This window comes from Nesoenas mayeri (assembly GCF_963082525.1).
Source record: "Nesoenas mayeri genome assembly, chromosome: 14".
Taxonomy (NCBI): domain Eukaryota; kingdom Metazoa; phylum Chordata; class Aves; order Columbiformes; family Columbidae; genus Nesoenas; species Nesoenas mayeri.
In genome coordinates, this window is record NC_137556.1 from 17,736,286 (window position 1) to 17,755,331 (window position 19,046).

General features: G+C 53.9%; 2 protein-coding genes across 2 annotated transcripts; both read left to right on the forward strand.

Annotated features, from left to right (window-relative positions):
* Positions 1–2,168: 2,168 nt before the first annotated feature.
* Positions 2,169–4,613, forward strand: LOC308045845 (protocadherin beta-15-like; the record flags this gene model as incomplete). The annotated part of the gene is made up of 1 exon (XM_080353354.1): positions 2,169–4,613. The coding sequence occupies exon 1, from the start codon at positions 2,172–2,174 to the stop codon at positions 4,611–4,613; it is 2,442 nt and encodes an 813-aa protein (XP_080209480.1). The 5' UTR covers positions 2,169–2,171.
* A 5,099-nt stretch (positions 4,614–9,712) lies between these two features.
* LOC308045846 (protocadherin beta-15-like) lies at positions 9,713–12,157 on the forward strand (the record flags this gene model as incomplete). The annotated part of the gene is made up of 1 exon (XM_080353355.1): positions 9,713–12,157. The coding sequence occupies exon 1, from the start codon at positions 9,716–9,718 to the stop codon at positions 12,155–12,157; it is 2,442 nt and encodes an 813-aa protein (XP_080209481.1). The 5' UTR covers positions 9,713–9,715.
* Positions 12,158–19,046: the final 6,889 nt, after the last annotated feature.

Below are 19,046 nucleotides of genomic sequence, written 5' to 3' on the forward strand. Positions count from 1 at the left end.
GAGAGGTTTAGTGCTGTTTCCTGCACTGGAGGGCCTGAAAACACCACTGAGCTTTCCCGAGGGGCTCATTGGAGGTGCCGTTTAGAAAGCAATACGGTAGGCAGGACTTTTCAGAGAGACTCTCCTGAACGCGCGCATGTTCCTGATCCTGTAAGCACTGTTGTCAGGGATGCAGGCAAGAGCGGGGCAGCTGCAGGCGCTGTAAGCTGAGCAGGTGTGGGAGAGGGGCGAGGCAGAGGCCGCTGCCCAGCGCCGGAGCGCTGCAGTTGCTGTCGGCGGATGAGAGTGTCGCTTCCGTTCCGTTTGGAGAAGTCCTTCGAGGCGTATTACCGACGGGTAATGCCGAGAAAATGGACTAGCAGGAGGTGTGGGAATACAATGTGACGTGCGGGCGGCGGACGGCAGGTCGCCTGCGCTGTAGAGCAGCGCGGTGCTGTGTCTGCGGGTGCTGGACGTGAACGACAACGCGCCGGTGGTCGCGGAGGCGCGCTACAGCGCCCGTGTGCCCGAGAACAAGGCGACGGGCGCGCTGGTGCTGAGGGTGCGGGCGTGGGACGCGGACTGGGGGCAGAACGCTCGCGTCGGTACCGACTAGGGGAGGGGCGTGTGCGGGGCGCGCCGCTGTCGTCGTCCCTGTCGGTAGAGGCGGAGACGGGCGCGCTGTACGCGCTGTGCTCGTTCGACTACGAGGAGGTGCGTGAGGTGGGGCTGTGTGTGCGGGCGGAGGACGGCGGCGCGCCGGCGCTGAGCAGCAAGAAAGAAAGACGACGCGCCGAAGGTGCTGTACCCGCCGACGGCACCGGTTTTGCTGGTGCCAGAGCGCGGGCAGCAGCCGCATTCCGACATTGCTTCTCTGGCATCACGCTGCTTCTTCTAGCTCAGCTAGTCTCCCGAGCAGAAGACAAGGCAGTAACTTCTGGCGTCCAGGGGGACCTGCTCACCACCTACCTCATCGCCTCCCTGCGCTACGTCTCGTTCTGGGCTTTTCCTCCTAGCCGTCCTCGCCAGTTCTTCAGCCAAGATCTGCTATGCTTGCCTTCGGCACGGCTTTCGCCCCCCTCTGCCTGTTGTTACTCTCGCATCCATTTTGAAACCGACAGTATGGACCGGGCCAGAAACAGGCACTCTGGAGCCGGCTTACCTCTACGAATAGCGTAGGAACAGCACCTCGGACAGAAGCCAATACTCGTTCCTCAGCAGCGCTGAGTCGGGACAGGCAAGGACTACGAATCGCTGTGCACGCCGCAGCCCGCTGGCCACAGGGAAACAGATCCAGGGAGCTCAGACCCTCCTTCTGATCAGCCGCTTGACTAGCCGGCCGTTACGTGAGTCCACGCCTGCACCTTCCTGGCACCAGCCTCCATTCACCTTCCTTAGCCTGAGACTCCTGAGTTTATGTCGCGCCAAGAGCTTCTGTTCCCCGCGTGCTGCCCCGGCGGAGTCTCTTGCCGGGTTTCTGCGACCGGGTTAAGAGGCTCCGTCCCTCCGGGTGCAGCCTCCGCTGGACAGTGCCCGTGGTAAACGCCCTGTATTTGCTTGTCCCTGTGTTTCTCTAAAGGTACGGACTGGCCTGTCTGGAGCCAGGCGCACACACTATTCGTGTGCTCCGGGCAGGGGAGATGGGCAAGACTGGGGGGCAAGTGGCAGCGCTGCCCTTGCGCGGTGGCCCCGCAAGGCTCTCGTCTCTCCGTCCCTGCGCTTCCCTACCTGGCGTGCTGTGCACCCGTTCTGCTGTGGGAACCCAGGCGGGCGGGAGAGCGGCCGCAGCTGCGCGTGTGCGAGCGAGTCCGTGTGCCGGTGCGAAGCGTAAGCGCGGGCAGCGGGCGGCGGAGGGCGCAGTCTGGCGGCGGGCCGCAGGGTGGCGCTCTCGGCCAAGGCATCGCCGAGCGGCTGCGAGAGGGGAGGCTGCCGAGCCCGACCCGGCCCAGCCCAGCCCAGCCCGGCCGGGCAGCAGTTGCGGCGGCGAGCGGCGGTGAGCGGTGCCCCGTGCGATCCGCTGCCGGACCGCGGCAGCTGCGTTCAGTGTGGGCAGCCGGACTTGTCGAGAAATAAAGGAGGGAGAGAGGGAGAGCGGCCGCCCTCCGCTCCACCGCGCTACTGCCGGGCGCCGCTTTCCGCGGAGGACTGCGCGGGCGATCCGCGAGACGGAGCCTGTCCCGAACCGGCCCGACATGGCGCTCGCAAGGCAAGTGCTTTGTCTCTCTGCTTTCCTGTCCCTGGTGCACGGTCGTTCTGAGCTCCTGCGCTACTCCGTAGCCGAGGAGGGGGAGAGCGGCTCGGTGGTAGCCAACGTGGCGGAGGACGCGGGGCTGGCCCCGGCGCAGCTCTCGGCTCGCCGCGCCCGCCTGGCCTCGGAGGACGGCCGGCAGCACTTTCGCTTACAGCGCGGCACCGGCCGCCTGGTCGTGGCGGAGAGGCTGGACCGAGAGGAGCTTTGCGGGCAGGCCGCTACCTGCACGCTGCCCCTCGAGCTGGTGCTGGCCAACCCCCTGCAGTTCTTGCGGGTTGAGGTGACCGTGGAGGACATTAATGACCATGCGCCCGTTTTCCCGGAGGAACAAGTCACTTTTAAGATCCTAGAACTAAGTCACCCGGGCTCACGTTTCCCACTGGAGGGAGCTCGGGACCTGGATATTGGCAGCAACAGCATCCAGACTTACAGCATCTCTCCTGAGAATGACTACTTTAGTGTATCTTTTGGGAATCGGAAAAAGGGCAAGAAGTTTGTGGAACTGGTGTTGGAAAAGCCGCTAGACAGAGAGGAACAGTCAGAGATGGATTTCAGAATCATTGCCATGGACGGGGGTTCGCCACCCAGGAGTGGTACTACACAAATTCACATTGTAGTTCTAGATGCCAATGACAATGCCCCGGTCTTCACACAGGAGATTTATGTTGTGCAGATTTTGGAAAATGCAACAGAGGGCTCTGTAGTTCTCAGTGTGGTGGCAACCGATCTGGATGCAGGACGTAATGGGGACATCTCCTATCAGTTCAGCCAAGCAGTGAGCCACAGTGACGTCTCATTTGTCATTGACCATATGAGTGGTGAAATTAAACTCACAAAGCCTCTGGACTTTGAGACAGCAGAGAATCACGAACTCAGTGTTCGAGCCACTGATGGTGGTGGCCTGTCAGCACTCTGCAGGGTGTTGGTGGAGGTGGTGGATGTGAATGACAATGCACCAGAGCTGGTGGTCAGTTCCTTCAGCAGCCCCCTCCCTGAGAATGCATTACCAGGGACCGTGATTGCCCTCTTTAATGTCAAGGACAGAGATTCTGGACCCAACGGGAAGATCTCCTGTGCCCTTGAGGATCAGCTGTCCTTCTCCCTGCATCCAGCGTATAAGAGTTACTATGAGCTGGTGACTGTGAGCACGCTGGACCGGGAAGAGATTGCACAGTACATCCTGAGTGTCACAGCAGCAGATGCGGGGTCACCTCCTCTCACAACCACCCAGACCTTCACAGTGGACATCTCTGATGTGAATGACAATGCACCTGTCTTCAACCAGACATTGTACAGCATGTATGTGCGTGAGAACAATGTCCCCACGATGTTTGTTGGAGCTGTCAGTGCATCAGATGCTGATGTGGGGCCCAATGCCAAGGTGACCTATTCCCTGTTACCAGCCGGCCCCACAGAGCAGCCTCCCTGCTCCTGCATCTCTGTGAACCCTGAGAATGGGGATGTGTTTGTGTTGCGGCCTCTGGACTATGAGCAGGTGAAGCAGATCGAGGTCTTGGTGAGTGCCTCTGATGCTGGGTCTCCTGCCCTCAGTGCTAATGTCACTGTCCGCCTTGTTGTAGTGGATGAGAATGACAATGCACCATTGGTGCTGTATCCCTCACAGGACAGCAACCCACCGCCCAGTGAGCTGGTGCCCATGTCAGCTGAGGCAGATTACCTGGTCGCCAAAGTGGTGGCTGTTGATGCTGACTCAGGGCAGAACTCTTGGCTCTCGTACCACCTGCTGAGGGCCACTGACCCTGGGCTGTTTGTGGTGGGTGCCCAAAGTGGTGAGGTGCGGCTGAGGAGGCCTGTGACAGAGAGAGATGCTGTAAAGCAGAAGCTTGTTGTCCTGGTGCGAGACAACGGGCAGCCACCACTGTCAGCCACAGCCTCGCTGAGTGCACTTCTGCTCAGTGACTTCTCAGACGTGCGCATAACACACAGCAGCCTGGCTGTGGAGGATGAGGGTGATTCCCTAACAATGTATTTAATCATTTCATTGGTCTTTATTTCACTCCTCTTCCTCGCATCCATGGGAGCCTTTGTTGTTCACAAGATGTGCAAAAGAAAGGAGCTGAAAGGTGGGCATGTGCTTTATGGTGCTGGAAACTTACAGAGTGGCCTGGCTGATGCAGTAGCTACAGGGACCCTGCCCCACCGCTGTTGCTATGAGATTAGCCTCACAACATGCTCGGGCAACAGTGAGTTCAAGTTCCTGAAGCCCATCCTCCCCAGCCTGCCACCACAGCACTGCACCACAGGTGTGGTCACTGGTGATGAACAGGATTTCACCCGTGGCCCTATCACCCTGGAGGATGTGGCACCAGCCCAGCCAGGGATGCTCTCTGCAGAGCAGTTCAACAGTCTTTCCTTTAAGTAGTGTGGAGTCATCACAGCCAGAGGCTTCACAGGTCATGATATGAAGGCATGCGAGCTATGATTCCTTCAGAGTTAATCTGCATTATCAGTTGGCAACATTGTTTCCCTTTGAGTTTTTAGTCAGATTAAACTTGTCTCCCCCTTGAAAAATGAATCTAAAGCCTTTGCCAGAAGTTAATCATATGTTTCAGGTCTGTTACACCCATTTCTGAAATACTTCAAGAGAGATTTTATTACAGGGCCCCTACCTAACTTCTTGTCTCACTTGCTGTTAGGCAAGATCATAGCCGTCTTTTTGTGTGCTGTAATGCAATGGCAAGGTCAGGCAGACAAATTATTTGCTCACTGAAATGCACATAGCCCTTCTCCTGGGTCAGGAGAACAAGGAAGTTGTGAGTATTGTGTTACAATATGGTACAACCATGGGGCTCCTTCTGCTCTGGGGTCTGGATATCTCTGTTCCTGAGATATGTGGGCTCTGTGTGTTTTGCCTTCTGGTAACTCTCTCCATTGTGGGCCTGCATATGCTGCCCTTGTGTGCCCGGTGCAGCAGGGAGTTGGTTGCATCTACCCGTTGTGATTCACACAATTTCAACTCATCAGGCAAGAAAGCTGTTTTGACACTTGGAGAACAGCGTTATCTTCCGTAAGGGAGAACATCTAAACGCAGAATGAGTTTTTCCTTTGGTGCCTGAGAAAGAGGTGGGTGGAAAGGCTTTCTCCTTCGGATTGCCTTGAAATTACAGCAGCACAAGTGATGTTGGCACAGATTGTAACTGTAGAGAGTTGTCAAAACACATTCTTTGTCTTTGAGTGCTATGTAAGGAAACTTCACTAGTCACTTCAAAGGAGTTTGTTTGAAGGTAGAATCAAGATGAATTTGAAAAGGAGCCACTGATTATGGTCTTATCATGGTTGTTCCCAAATTCAGAGGCTTCTTGATGGGAGTGGAAAGCTTTCCTGAGATGTTTGACAGAATTTTTGTAAGACTTCTGCATCACACATGTGAACTGTGTTTGTGCAGTATCTTACCTATTCCTTTTGAGAAGGACTCTCACCCCATGTATAATAACAAATGGTTTGAGTGAAAGCAGTGTGGCACAGAGTATTTGGAAACTCTCGTGCTGTGGTTATAGGCTGTACCATTGTAAAATGGCATACCCTTGTGTGTAAAAGTGGAATAAAGAGTACAATCAAATGGATTGAGTTTAGAGTGTTATTTCTTGGAAAGCTCTGGGAAAGTGTTAAAAATACCAGGAGATTTTTCTCATTTTGTGTCATGACTGAGGTTGAGCAGGTACATTTATGCAATTTGGAGGTGTGGCCAATTGAACATTTAGAAAATTGTGGGATAAAGGAATTGTTGGCAGGCCTCTGTGGCACTTCTGTGTACTGATCTTCTGCCTGCACCAAGGCCCAGGTTCATCCAGGTCAGGAGAAACACATCACTACCCTAACAGTGGCCCTGGGTGTGCAAAGGCCTCATCAAAGCAGTGAGGGGGTGGAGAATGACCTTTCCAACTCTCCTGACAGCTCCAGCTGCAGATGGGAACTGGGAGGTGTTTGAGCTCAAAGTGTTTGTGACACTAAAGCTGCAGGAGTTTCAGAAGATGGATGGCAGATGGATAGCACACTTGTTCCTTTGGGAAGTATTTGAGAGAGCTACAGGCGGTGGCATTTGGTAGATGAAAACAGCTACAATGGAGAGGCCTGGTTCTCAGGAAATGCAGAGGACTACAGCCATCTCTTCCACAAGGTCCTGATGAAAAGCTAAGTCCTGAGAACACCCTGGTCTAGGGATGCTGACCAGAAGACCATTGTACATGGAGGAGTGAATATTCTACTATCCAGTTAATGTGAGTAGAATCACAGGATCATTTAGGTTGGAAAGGATCCTAGAGACCATTGAGTCCAACTGTTAACATAGCATTGCCAAGTCTACCACTAACTCATATCTCTAAGTGCTACATCTGGGGATGGTGTGCTTGTTTGGCTGGGTTAGGGTTAGTTTTCACCAGAAGCTGATAATGTCCTGGTTTCAGCTCCAAAAGAGTTAAGTTTCACTGGAAGGTGGGAGTGGACACAGCCAGGACAGCTGAGCCAAAGGTAGATTTGACAGTGTATGACATCATGCTCAGTAGCATCTGGGGGAGCTGACTGTGAGAGGAACTGGCTTCTTGGGGAATTGCTGCTGTCTGGGTCTTTGTTTTCTGCTGTTGGTGGTGTGGTGCATTTATGTTTGAGCACGAAGTGTGTCTGGGTCTCTGGACTTCTGGCATCAGTTGAACAGGACCAGTGTTCAGGATCACTGCTTAGGAGTGAGCTGGGCTTCATTTTTTCCAAGTTGGTGATTGCTTTGTGGATCCCTCACCTGTATAGTCTTTTATTGTTGTCATTTATCTCTTCCTTTCCTGTTCTGTTAAATTGGTTTTATCTAAACCCATGACTTTTACCTTTTGTTTCCCAATTCACCTCCCATTCCACCAGGGTGAGTTAGGAATGAGTGAGTGGCCACATTGACCTAGCTACTGGCAGGGGCTAAACCATGGCAGCTGATGACTTGATCACTTCCCCGGGCAGTCAGTGCCAATTCTTGTCAATTCTTTTGGTCAATACATTTTTCCTAATATCCTTTCTAGAGCTCCCCTGCCACATCCTGAGATCATTTCATGTTATCTTATCACTTCTAACTTGGGAAAAGAGACTGAAACCCGCTGCCCCACAACCTCCTTTCAGGACAGACCTGTGCTGTCCCATGCTTGATGCACTGCACAAATTTGGTAGCAAAATGATAAATTCAGTTCATTGTGACCAAGGAGGTAGCAGGGAGCTCCCACTTGTTACTGGTGAGGAAGCCACATGCGAGCAAGAATTCTGCATGCGAACTTATAGCTTTCCTGCAGGAAAGTTCTATAATAGGTTGAAAGTCTGAAACAGAACACCTTTTCTTTCTATGACCGTGGTCTCCATGGTTTGCTGTGCATGTCTGAAGTCCTGCGTGAAGCTCCTCTGCACAGGGCTCTCCGCATATAAACGGATGTAAGTTTGTCTGTGCTAATTTCTTCCAATAGTATGAGCTCTAACAGACTGAGTTGTGAATGACAGAGGGTGAGCATGTCTGTCCTACTGAGATGATGAGAAACCAGCACCTCCTGATGGAAAACAGCTGCCTATGGGGTCATTCCAGCTCAAGGGTTCATGTGTCTAATACAGTTAATCACTGGAAGGTTTATTACAGTTAGTCTATGAGAGGGGGAGGCTGTTTCATGCACTGCAGGGACAGAACACACTGTTGACCATTCACGAGGGACTCGTCAGAGGTGTCTTGCAGTGGGCAGGACTTGTCAGAGAGACTCTTCTGAACGCACGCATGTCCCTGATTCTGTAAGCATTGTTGTCAGGGATGCTGGCAAGTGTGGGGCTACAGCAGGTGCTGTTGGCTGAGCAGGAGTGGGAGGGCGGCGAGGCAGAGGTCGATGCCCAGCGCCAGAGCGCTGCAGGTGCTGTCGGCAGATGGGTGTTTCCACCATTCTGTTTGGAGGAGTCTTTCGAGGAGTGTTACCGCGTGATGACGGCGAGAAAATAGACTAGCAGGAGGTGTGAGAGTACAAGGTGACGTGCGGACGGTGGGTCGCCGGCGCTGTGGAGCAGCGCGGTGCTGTGTCTGCGGGTGCTGGACGTGAACGACAACGCGACGGTGTTCGCGGAGGTGCAACAGCGCCAGTGTGCCCGAGAACAAGGCGGCGGACGCGCTGGTGCTGAGGGTGCGGGCGTGGGACGCGGACTAGGGGCAGAACGCGGGCGTGTGGTACCGGCTGGGAGAGGGGCGTGTGCGGGGCGCGCCGCTGTCGTCGTCCGTGTCGGTGGAGGCGGAGACGGGCGCGCTGTACGCGCTGCGCTCGTTCGACTACGAGGAGGTGCGCGAGGTGGGGCTGTGGGTGAGGGCGGAGGACGGCGGCGCGCCGGCGCTGAGCAGCAACGTGTCGGTGCGTCTGGTGATCGTGGACGAGAACGACAACGCGGCGCAGGTGCTGTACCCGCCGGCGGCGCCGGTTGTGCCGGTGCGAGAGCGCGAGCAGCAGCCGCGTTCCAACACTGCTTCTCAGGCATCACGCTGCTTTCTCCAGCTCAGATACGCTCCTGAGCAGAAGACGAAACAGTAACCGCTGGAGTCCACCGCTGAGTCGGGGCGGGCAAGGACGAAGAATCGCTGTGGACGTCGCAGCCCCCTAATGACAGGGAAATCGACCATGGGAGCTCAACCCCTCCTCCCTTTCAGCCGCTTGAATAGCCGGCCGGCAGCCGCGTCCACGCCTAAGTCTTGCTGCGACCTGCCTCACATCCTGTTCCTCAGGCTGTGATTCCTGAGTCCATATCTCGCCGAGCCCTTCTGCTCCCTGAGTGCTGCACCGGCGGTGGCCTGTGCCCGCTTTCTTCAGCCGGGGAAGGCGGCTCCGTCCCTCCGGGCTCAGCCTTCGTCGTGCCTTGGGAAACACCTTGTGCTTGTCGTTCAGAAAGGCACGGATTAGCCTCCTGGGAACCAAGCACAGACGAGGCCGAGGGCTGCATACAGCGGAGGAAGACTGGGGACAGGTGCGTTTGCTGCTCGTGTGCTCGAGTTTATGCTGCGGCCGCGCAGGACTCTCCTCTCTCCATCTCTGCGCTTCCATCCCCGGCGCGCTGTGCATCCGTCCTTCCGCGGGATCCCAGGCGGGCGAGCGGCTGCAGCCGCGCGTGTGCGCGCGGGTCCGTGTGTGGATGCGAGGCGGCAGCGCAGTCTGGCGGCGGGCCGCAGGGTGGCGCTCCCGGCCAAGACGTCGCCGAGCGGCTGCGAGGCGGCGGAGGACGGCCCGGCCCTGCCCAGCCCAGCCCAGCCCAGCCCAGCCCGGCCGGGAAGCAGTTGCGGCGGCGAGCAGCGAGCGGTGCCCCGTGCCATCTGCTGCCGGGCCGCGGCAGGCGCCCTCCGGGTAGCCAGCCGGACTCGGCGAAAAAGAAGGAGGGAGAACACGGGACGCGCGCCGCAGTGCTGCTGCCGGGTGCCGCTTTCCGCGGAGGACTGCGCGGGCGATCCGCGAGACGGAGGCTGTCCCGGACCGGCCCGACATGGCGATCGCAAGGCAAGTGCTTTGCCTCTCTGCTTTCCTGTCCCTGCCGCACGCTCGCTCCCAGCCCCTACGCTACTCCGTAGCCGAGGAGGGGGAGAGCGGCTCGGTGGTGGCCAACGTGGCGGAGGACGCGGGGCTGGCCCCGGCGCAGCTCTCGGCTCGCCGCGCCCGCCTGGCCTCGGAGGACGGCCGGCAGCACTTTCGCTTAGAGCGCGGCACCGGCCGCCTGGTCGTGGCGGAGAGGCTGGACCGGGAGGAGCTGTGCGGGCAGGCCGCTACCTGCACGCTGCCCTTCGAGCTGGTGCTGGCCAACCCCCTGCAGTTCTTGCGGGTCGAGGTGACCGTGGAGGACATTAATGACCATGCGCCCGTTTTCCCGGAGGAACAAGTCACTTTTAAGATCCCTGAAAGGAGCGACCCGGGCTCGCGTTTCCCCCTGGAGGGAGCTCGGGACCTGGACGTTGGCAGCAATAGCATCCAGGCTTACAGCATCTCTCCCGAGAATGAGTACTTTAGTGTGTCTTTTGGGAGTCACAGTCATGATGAGAAGTACGTGGAACTGGTCTTGGAAAAGCTGCTAGACAGAGAGGAGCAGGCAGAGATGGTTTTCAGTCTCATTGCCATGGATGGCGGCTCTCCACCCAGGAGTGGGACTATAGAAATCCACATTGTTGTTCTAGACGTAAATGACAATTCTCCAGTCTTCACACAGAGAGTGTACTTTGGGAAGGTTTTGGAAAATGCACCAGAGGGCTTTATTGTTCTTAGTGTGGTGGCAACAGATCTGGATGCAGGACCTAATGGGGACATTTCCTATCAGTTCAGCCAAGCATTGAGCCAGAGTGACTCCACATTTTTGATTGACCCTGTGGGTGGTGAAATTAGACTAAGAAAGCCTCTGGACTTTGAGGCTGCAGAGAAATATGAGCTCAACGTACGAGCCACTGATGGTGGTGGCCTGTCAGCAATCTGCAAAGTGTTGGTGGAGGTGGTGGATGTGAATGACAATGCACCGGAGCTGGTAGTCAGTTCCTTCAGCAGCCCTCTCCCTGAAAACGCATTACCTGGGACAGTGGTCGCCCTCTTTAATGTGAAGGACAGAGATTCTGGAGCCAATGGGAAGATCTCCTGTGCCCTTGAGGATCAGCTGTTCTTCTCCCTGCGTCCAGCTTATAAGAATTACTATGAGCTGGTGACTGTGAGCACGCTGGACCGGGAAGAGACTGCACAGTACATCCTGAGTGTCACAGCAGCAGATGCGGGGTCACCTCCTCTCACAACCACCCAGACCTTCACAGTGGACATCTCTGATGTGAATGACAATGCACCTGCCTTCAACCAGACATCGTACACCATGTATGTGCGTGAGAATAATGTCCCCACGGTGCTTGTTGGAGCTGTCAGTGCATCAGATGCTGATGTGGGTCTCAATGCCAAGGTGACCTATTCCCTGTTACCAGCCCACCCCACAGAGCAGCCTCCCTGCTCCTGCATCTCTGTGAACTCTGAGAATGGAGATGTATTTGCGTTGCGGCCTCTGGACTATGAGCAGGTGAAGCAGATTGAAGTCTTGGTGAGTGCCTCTGATGCAGGGTCTCCTGCCCTCAGTTCCAGTATCACAGTCCGACTTGTTGTAGTGGATGAGAATGACAATGCACCACTGTTGCTGTACCCCTCACAGGACAGCAGCCCACCATCCAGTGAGCTGGTGCCCATGTCAGCTGAGGCCGGGTACCTGGTCACCAAAGTAGTGGCCGTTGATGCTGACTCGGGGCAGAACTCGTGGCTCTCATACCACCTGCTGAGGGCCACTGATCCTGGGCTGTTTGTGGTGGGTGCCCAAAGCGGGGAGGTGCGGCTGAGGAGGCCTGTAACAGAGAGAGATGCTGCGAAGCAGAAGCTCATTGTCCTGGTGCGAGACAACGGGCAGCCACCGCTGTCAGCCACAGCCTCATTGAGTGTGCTTCTGCTCCATGACTTATCAGATGTTCGCATAACACACAGCAGCCTGGCCGTGGAGGAAGAGGGTGACTCCCTAACAATGTATTTAATCATTTCATTGGTCTTTGTTTCACTCCTCTTCCTTGCATCCATGGGAGCCTTTGTTGTTCACAAGGCGTGCAAGAGAAATGAGCTGAAGGATGGGCATGTTCTTTATGGTGCTGGCACCTTGCAGGGAGGCATGGCTGATGCAGCAGCTGCAGGCATCCTGCCCCACCCCTATTGCTATGAGATTAGCCTCACGACAGGCTCGGGCAACAGTGAGTTCAAGTTCCTGAAGCCCATCCTCCCCAGCCTGCCATCACAGCACTGCACCACGGGTGTGGTCACTGGTGATGAACAGGATTTCACCCATGGCCCTATCACCCTGGAGGATGTGGCACCAGCCCAGCCAGGGATGCTCTCTGCAGAGCAGTTCAACAGTCTTTCCTTTAAGTAGTGTGGAGTTAGCACAGTCAGAGACTTAAGGCCTCATGAGGGGAAGGGATGTGGGCTTCAACATATGGCAATGGTTCTTTTAGAGTAGATCTCAATTTACAATTAGTGTCACTGATTTGCCTCAAATGTTAAGTACAGGGAAAGATTGTCTTCCCCTCAAAAAAGAAAAACCCACCAAACAACAACCAAAATCCCCTAATGGTTCTCTGCTAGGAAACAATGTTTCAGCTGTGGTGAAGCTGTTTCTGAAATGCTTTAAGAGTGGGACTAGTTCCAGTGCCCCAGATAATTTCCTGTCTCACGTGCTGTAGAGGGCCTCTTTTTCTCTGCTGTAACACAATGGCACCATTGGACAGACAGACCACATGCTTGCTGAAATGCACATAGCCCTTCTCCTGGGTCAGGAAAGCAAGGAAGTTGTGAGTACTGTGTTACCCTGTGGTGCAAGCATGGGCCTTTTTCTGCTCTGGGTTCTGGATGTTTCTGTGTCTGAGATGTAGAGGCTCTGTGTGTTTTGCTTTCTGGTCACTATGTTTGTCCATGCTGCCAGTTTGTGGCTGCATATGCTGCCATAGTGCTGTCTGTTGGAGCAGGGAGCTGCTCACATCCAACTAGTTGTGATGCAATGTAGATATCTTGACTCTTGGAAAACAGCAATCCTGTTTTCTATAGGGGAGAACAGCAACATGCAGAATGAGATTTTGGCTTATGTGATGAAGGTGCACACACAGGCTGTCTGCTTGGGATTGGCTTGAAATTATAGCAACATAAACAACCTTCTCATAGATTGTAACTGTAAAGAGTTGTAAAGACACATTCATTGTCTTTGAGTGTATTGTAAGGAAACTCCAGAATTCACTTCAAAGGAGTCTGTCTGAAGATAGAATCATGATATACTTGGAAATGGGCTATTGAATTTGTTCTTGTCATTGTTGTTCCCAAATTCAGAGGCTGCATGATGGGAGTACAAAGCTCTCTGAGGTGATTTTCAGGGTTTGCTGAGACCTTTTGCATTCTCCTTTTTGCCCTTTGTCCTTCTGCTTTGTGAACTGTGTTTGAGCATGGTCTTACCTACTCTTCTTAAGAAGGACTGCAATCCCATGTATAATAACAGACTGATAGAGTGCAATGTGGCATGGAATATTGGGAAACACTCAGGCTGTGTTGTGCTGCACTTATAAACTGTAGCATTGTTAACCACAATACCGTTGTGTGTAAAAGTGAAATAAACACCTCAATGCTGTGTGTGGAGACAGTCTTTGTAGATATGTTCTTTTGAAGAAAGCTTTCAGGAGGCTGGATTTTTATTTTCTCACTTTCTTCCCTTACTGAGGTAAAGTTGAGCGGGTACATTTCTGCATTTTGAAGGCACACCTGGTAGAGCTTTCTGGAAAATTGTGGGAGAAGGGAATTGCTGGCAGATCTCTACGGATCTTCAGAGCACTGAGCTTCTGGCTGTGACAGGACCCAGTTTGATCCACATCAGGAGAAACACATCCCAGCACTAAGAGTGACCCCAGGTGTGCAAAAGCCTCGTCAAAGCAGTGAGGTGTTGGGAGTGACCTTTCCAACTCTCTGGACAGCTGAAGCTCCAGATGTGAACTGGGAGGTGTGTGAGCACAAAGTGTTTGTGACACTAAAGCTGTAGGAGTTTCAGAAGATGGATGGTAGATTAACAGCACACTTGTTCCTTTGGGAAGTACTTCATGGAGTGCCATGAGGTGGCATTTGGTGGGTGAAAACAGCTACCAGGAGAGGCTTTGCTCTCAGGAAATGCAGACGACTACAGCCGTCCCTTCCACAAGGCCCTGATGAAAAAGTAAGTATTGAAGATGGGCTGGTGAGGTGCTGCTAACCACAAGATGGCTGCACATGGGGAGCAAATTGTCCAGTGTCCACTTAACCTCAGTAGAATCATAGGATCATTTCAGCTGGAAATGATCCTTGAAACCATTGAGTCCAACTGTAAACAGAGAACTACCAAGTCCATCACTAAACCATGTCTCTGCGTGCTACATCAAAGGATGGTGACTCAACTGGTTCCCTGGAGAGCTTGTTCCTGTGCTTGACAACCCTTTTGGTGAAGAATTTTTTCTTAACATCCAATTTAAACTTTTCCTGGTGTGACTTAAGCAATTTTACTCTCATCCTATCACTTGCTATTGGGAAGAGACTGACATCCAACTACTTACAGGCTCCTTCCAGGCACAGGCCTGTGCGGTGCTATCCTGTACTTTGCTGTGCTGCACAAATCCTGTGGTGGAAGGATAAACTCAACTCATTGTAACCAAGGAATGTTCAAGCATCTCCCACATGGTGCTGGTGAGAAAGCCCTCTGCAAGCAAAAAGTCTACATGTGAACTTCTTTTACTGTGACACCAGAAATGACAAAGGGATTTTCTTTCTTGCAGAAAAGTCCTAAAAGGTCTTGAATGACTGAAACAGGGGCACTCTTTCTTTTCAATGACAAGGGTCTGCATCTAGATCATTGATGAAAGTATTAAACAGAGCTGGCCCTAGAAATGTACCCTGTCACCAGTGAGAGATCATGCCATTCAATACAGTGCTTTGAACTCTACACTTCAGCCACTTCTTCACTCGGGCGACTGTGAACCAGCTCCTCTCACAGTTGGTTAAAGTGTCCAGAAGGATACTGTGAGGGACAGTATCTAAAGCCTTACTAAAATCCAGGAAAACTACAGCCACTGCCTTCCATTCATCTGTGAGGCAGGTGACCTTATCATAGATGGATGTCAAATTAAACAGGACTTTCCCTTGGTGAGCCCATGTTCTTTAATTAGTACCCACTATGATTGTCACCATATTATTTCCAATAACTGAGGTTAGACAAACAGGTCTGTAGTTTCCTGGGTCTGTCCTCACACCCTCTTGTAAACTGGAAGAACCCCGGCCAGCTTCCCGTCAGCAGGGACGTCTGCAGGCTCCCAAGACCTTTGGCACACGATCAAGAGGGGTCCTCCTGTAACATGCACCAGCTCTTTCAGTCCTCTGGGATGAATCCCATCAGTGCCATGGACTTGTGAACATTCAGCTGATAGAGCTGGTCCCTTACAACTTCAGTGTCCACCAATGGCAAGTCACTGTACCCAAACTTGTGGTCCTTTGACTCAGTGGATGGGACAGTACAAGGTCTATCAGTATAATTGAGGCCCGAGGCAAGAAAAGCATTCAATACCTCCACTTCTTCTTCCCTGTTAGTCAAGCGACAAGCTTCAACAACTACAAATCTAATGTTTTCTTTGGACCTCATCTTGTTATTAATGTACTTGAAAAGGCCTTTCTTGTTGTCTGACACACCTCTGGACAGTTTCATCTCTACTGATCGCTGGCCTTTCACGTTTTTTCTCTACATATAGGAACCAAAGCTCTGCAGTCTTCCTGCAAAGCCTGACCTTCCTTCGAGAGATTATATGATTTCTTTTTCCTCATGAACTCTCTGAGGAGTTCCCTGTTTTGCCAAGCAGGTCTTCTGTCCCACTTGTTAAATTTTGATGCAGTGGAAGTGCCTGCTAAAAGGCGGTAACTGTACAGAGTTCTGAAAACACATTCATTGTCTTTGAGTGTCTTGTAAGGAAACTCAACACGTTTCTTCAAAGGATTTTTTCTAAAGGCTGAATCAAGATGAACTTGGAAAGGGGCCATTGATTTTGGTCTTATCATTTTTGCTCCCAAATCCAGAGGCCTCTTGATGGGAGTGGAAAGCTGTCCTGAGACAATTTTCTGGTTTTGTGTTAGAGCATTTGCATTCCTCTATTTGCCCTTTCTCCTTCTCCTTTGTGAACTGTCTTTGAGCATTTTATTACTTATTCCTCTTAAGAAGGACTGTCACCCCATGTATAATAATGGATTATGTGAATGAAGGCAGTGTGGCACAGTATATTTGGAAACTCACATACTGTCTTGAGCCTCAGTTATAATCTGTGCTGTTGTGAACTGTAATACATTTATGTCTAAAAGTGAAATAAAAGAATGCCCTCTTGAATAGAGAGAGTAGTCTTTGTAGAGACGTTCTTTCTGGGAACGCTGTGTCAAAGTTTTCAGGATGCTGAGAGTTTTTTTCTCTTTTTGTCATTGGAAATGGATTTAGGGGGGGGGGGCTCAGGGAAATGTTGGGAGGAAGGAACTGCTGGAATACCTGTGTGGGTAGTCTGAGCACAACTTGAAGCCATATTTTTCTCATGCTATCACTTGTTACTTGAGAAAAGAGACTGACACTGACCTAATTCCAACCTCCTTTCAGCACGTCTGTGCTGTCTCATGCCTGTTGTTCTGCACAAATTTTGTAGCAGAGCAATAATCTCAAGTCTGAGGAATGTGCAGGCAGCTCTGCTGTGGTAGAGGTGAGAAAGCCACATACAAGAAAAAAAAAATCTGCATGCAAAGTTGTTTTACTGTGACGGCAGAAATGATGAAGAGAATTGCTTTTCTGCAGGAAAGTTCTGTAGTAGCTTGAAAAAATGAATTGGGTGCATTCATTCTTCTCTATGACTGGGGTCTGCATGGCATGCTGGGTGTGCCTGCAGTCCTGTGTGCTGCTCCTCTGCTCAGGGTTCTCCTCATCTGGTGGGAGGTAGGCTTATTTCTGCTCATTTCTTCCAGGAGTGTGAGCTATAAGGGCCTGAATTGTGAATGACACTTAGAGAGCTGCATCTCTCTTACTGCCATGAGGAGGAACAAGCAGCTCCTCGTGTACAACTGCTGCCTCTCAGGTTGTTCCAGCTCGAGGGTTTGTGTGTCTCATGCCATTCATAACTAGATGTTTTATTGTGGTTTTTACCCTATGAGAGGTTAAGGGCTATTTCCTGCACTGGAGGGCCTGAAAACACCGCTGAGCTTTCCCGAGGGGCTCATCGGAGGTGCCATTTAGAAAGCAATATGGTAGGCAGGACATTTCAGAGAGACTCTCCTGAACGCACGCATGCTCCTGATCCTGTAAGCACTGTTGTCAGGGTTGCAGGCAAGCGTGGGGCAGCTGCAGGCGCTGTTGGCTGAGCAGATGTGGGAGGGCGGCGATGTAGTGGCTGCTGCCCAGCGCCAGGGCGCTGCAGTTGCTGTCGGCGGATGCGAGTGTCGCTTCTGTTCCGTTTGGAGAAGCCCTTCGAGGAGTGTTACCGACTGGTGCTGGCGAGAAAATGGACCGGGAGGAGGTGAGAGAGTACAAGGTGACGGTGTGGTAGGTGGACGGTGGGTAGCCGGAGTTGTGGAGCAGCGCGGTGCTTTGGCTGCGGGTGCTGGACGTGAACGACAACGCGCCGGAGTTTGCGAAGGCGCGCTACAGGGCCCATTTGCCCAAGGACAACGCCGCGGGCGCGCTGGTGTGGAGGGTGCGGGCGTGGGACACGGACTGGGGGCAGAACGCACGCGTGTGGTACCGGCTGGGGGAGGGGCGTGTGCAGGGCGTGCCGCTGTCGTCGTCCCTGTCGGTGGAGGAGGAGACGGGCGCGCTGTACGCGCTGCGCTCGTTCGACTACGAGCGCGTGCGCGAGGTGGGGCTGTGGGTGCGGGCAGAGTACGGCAGCGCGCCGGCGCTGAGCAGCAACGTGTCGGTGCGTCTGGTGATCGTGGACGAGAACGACAACGCGCCGCAGGTGCTGTACCCGCCCTCGACGCCATTTATGAAGTGCGAGAGCGGGAGCAGCAGCCGCATTCCGACACTGCTTCTATGGCATCACGGTGCTTTTTCTAGCTTAGCTAGTCTCCGGAGCGGAGGACGAAGCAGTAACCGCTGGCGTCCAGGGAGACCTGCTCACCACATACGTCATCGCCTCCCTGCGCTACGTCTCGTTCTGGGTTTCTCCTCCTCTCCGTCTTCGACAGTTCTTCAGTCAAGCTCTGCCATGCTCACCTCCGGCACGGCTTTTGCTGCCCTCTGCCTGTTGTTACTCTCGCAGAGATTTCGAAAGCGACAGTGTGGACCGGGCCAGCAACGGGCACTCTGGAGCTGGCTTACCACTATGAATAGTGTATGATCAGCGCCTCGAACAGAAGCCAATACCCGTTCCTCAGCAACGCTGAGTCGGGACGGGCAAGAACTATGAATCGCTGTGCACGCCGCAGCCCGCTGGCCACAGGGAAACCGATCCACGGAGCTCAGCCTCTCCTTCTGATCAGCCGCTTGACTAGCCAGCCGTTACGCGAGTCCACGCCTGCGCCTTCCTGGAACCAGCCTCCATTCACCTTCCTTAGCCTGAGACTCCTGAGTTTACGTAGCGCCAAGGGCTTCTGTTCCCCGCGTGGGGCTCCGACGGAGTCTCTTGTCGGGTTTCTGCGACCGGGTTAAGAGGCTCCGTCCCTCCGGGTGCAGCCTCCGCTGGACAGTGCCCGTGGTAAACGCCCTGTATTTGCTGTCCCTGTGTTTCTCCAAAGGTATGGACTGGCCTGCCTGGAGCCAGGGGCACACACTATTTGCTTACTCCGGGAAGGGGAGAGGGGCAAGACGGCGGGCAAGTGGCGGCGCTGCCCGTGCGCTCGGGCTGACGCGGTGGCCCCTCAAGGCTCTCATCTCTGCGTCCCAGCTGCTTCCCTCCCCGGCGCGCTGTGCACCCGTTATGCCCTGGGACCCCAGGCGGGCGAGCGGCTGCAGCCGCGCGTATGCCGGTGCGAAGCGTAAGCGCGGGCGGCGGCGGGCGCAGTCTGGCGGCGGGCCGCAGGGTGGCGCTCCCGGCCAAGGCGTCGCCGAGCGGCTGCAAGCGCGGAGGCTGCCGAGCCCGACCCGGCCCAGCCCAGCCCAGCCCAGCCCGGCCGGGCAGCAGTTGCGGCGGCGAGCGGCGGTGAGCGGTGCCCCGTGCCATCCGCTGCCGGACTGCGGCAGCTGCGTTCAGTGTGGGCAGCCGGACTTGTCGAGAAATAAAGGAGGGAGAGAGGGAGAG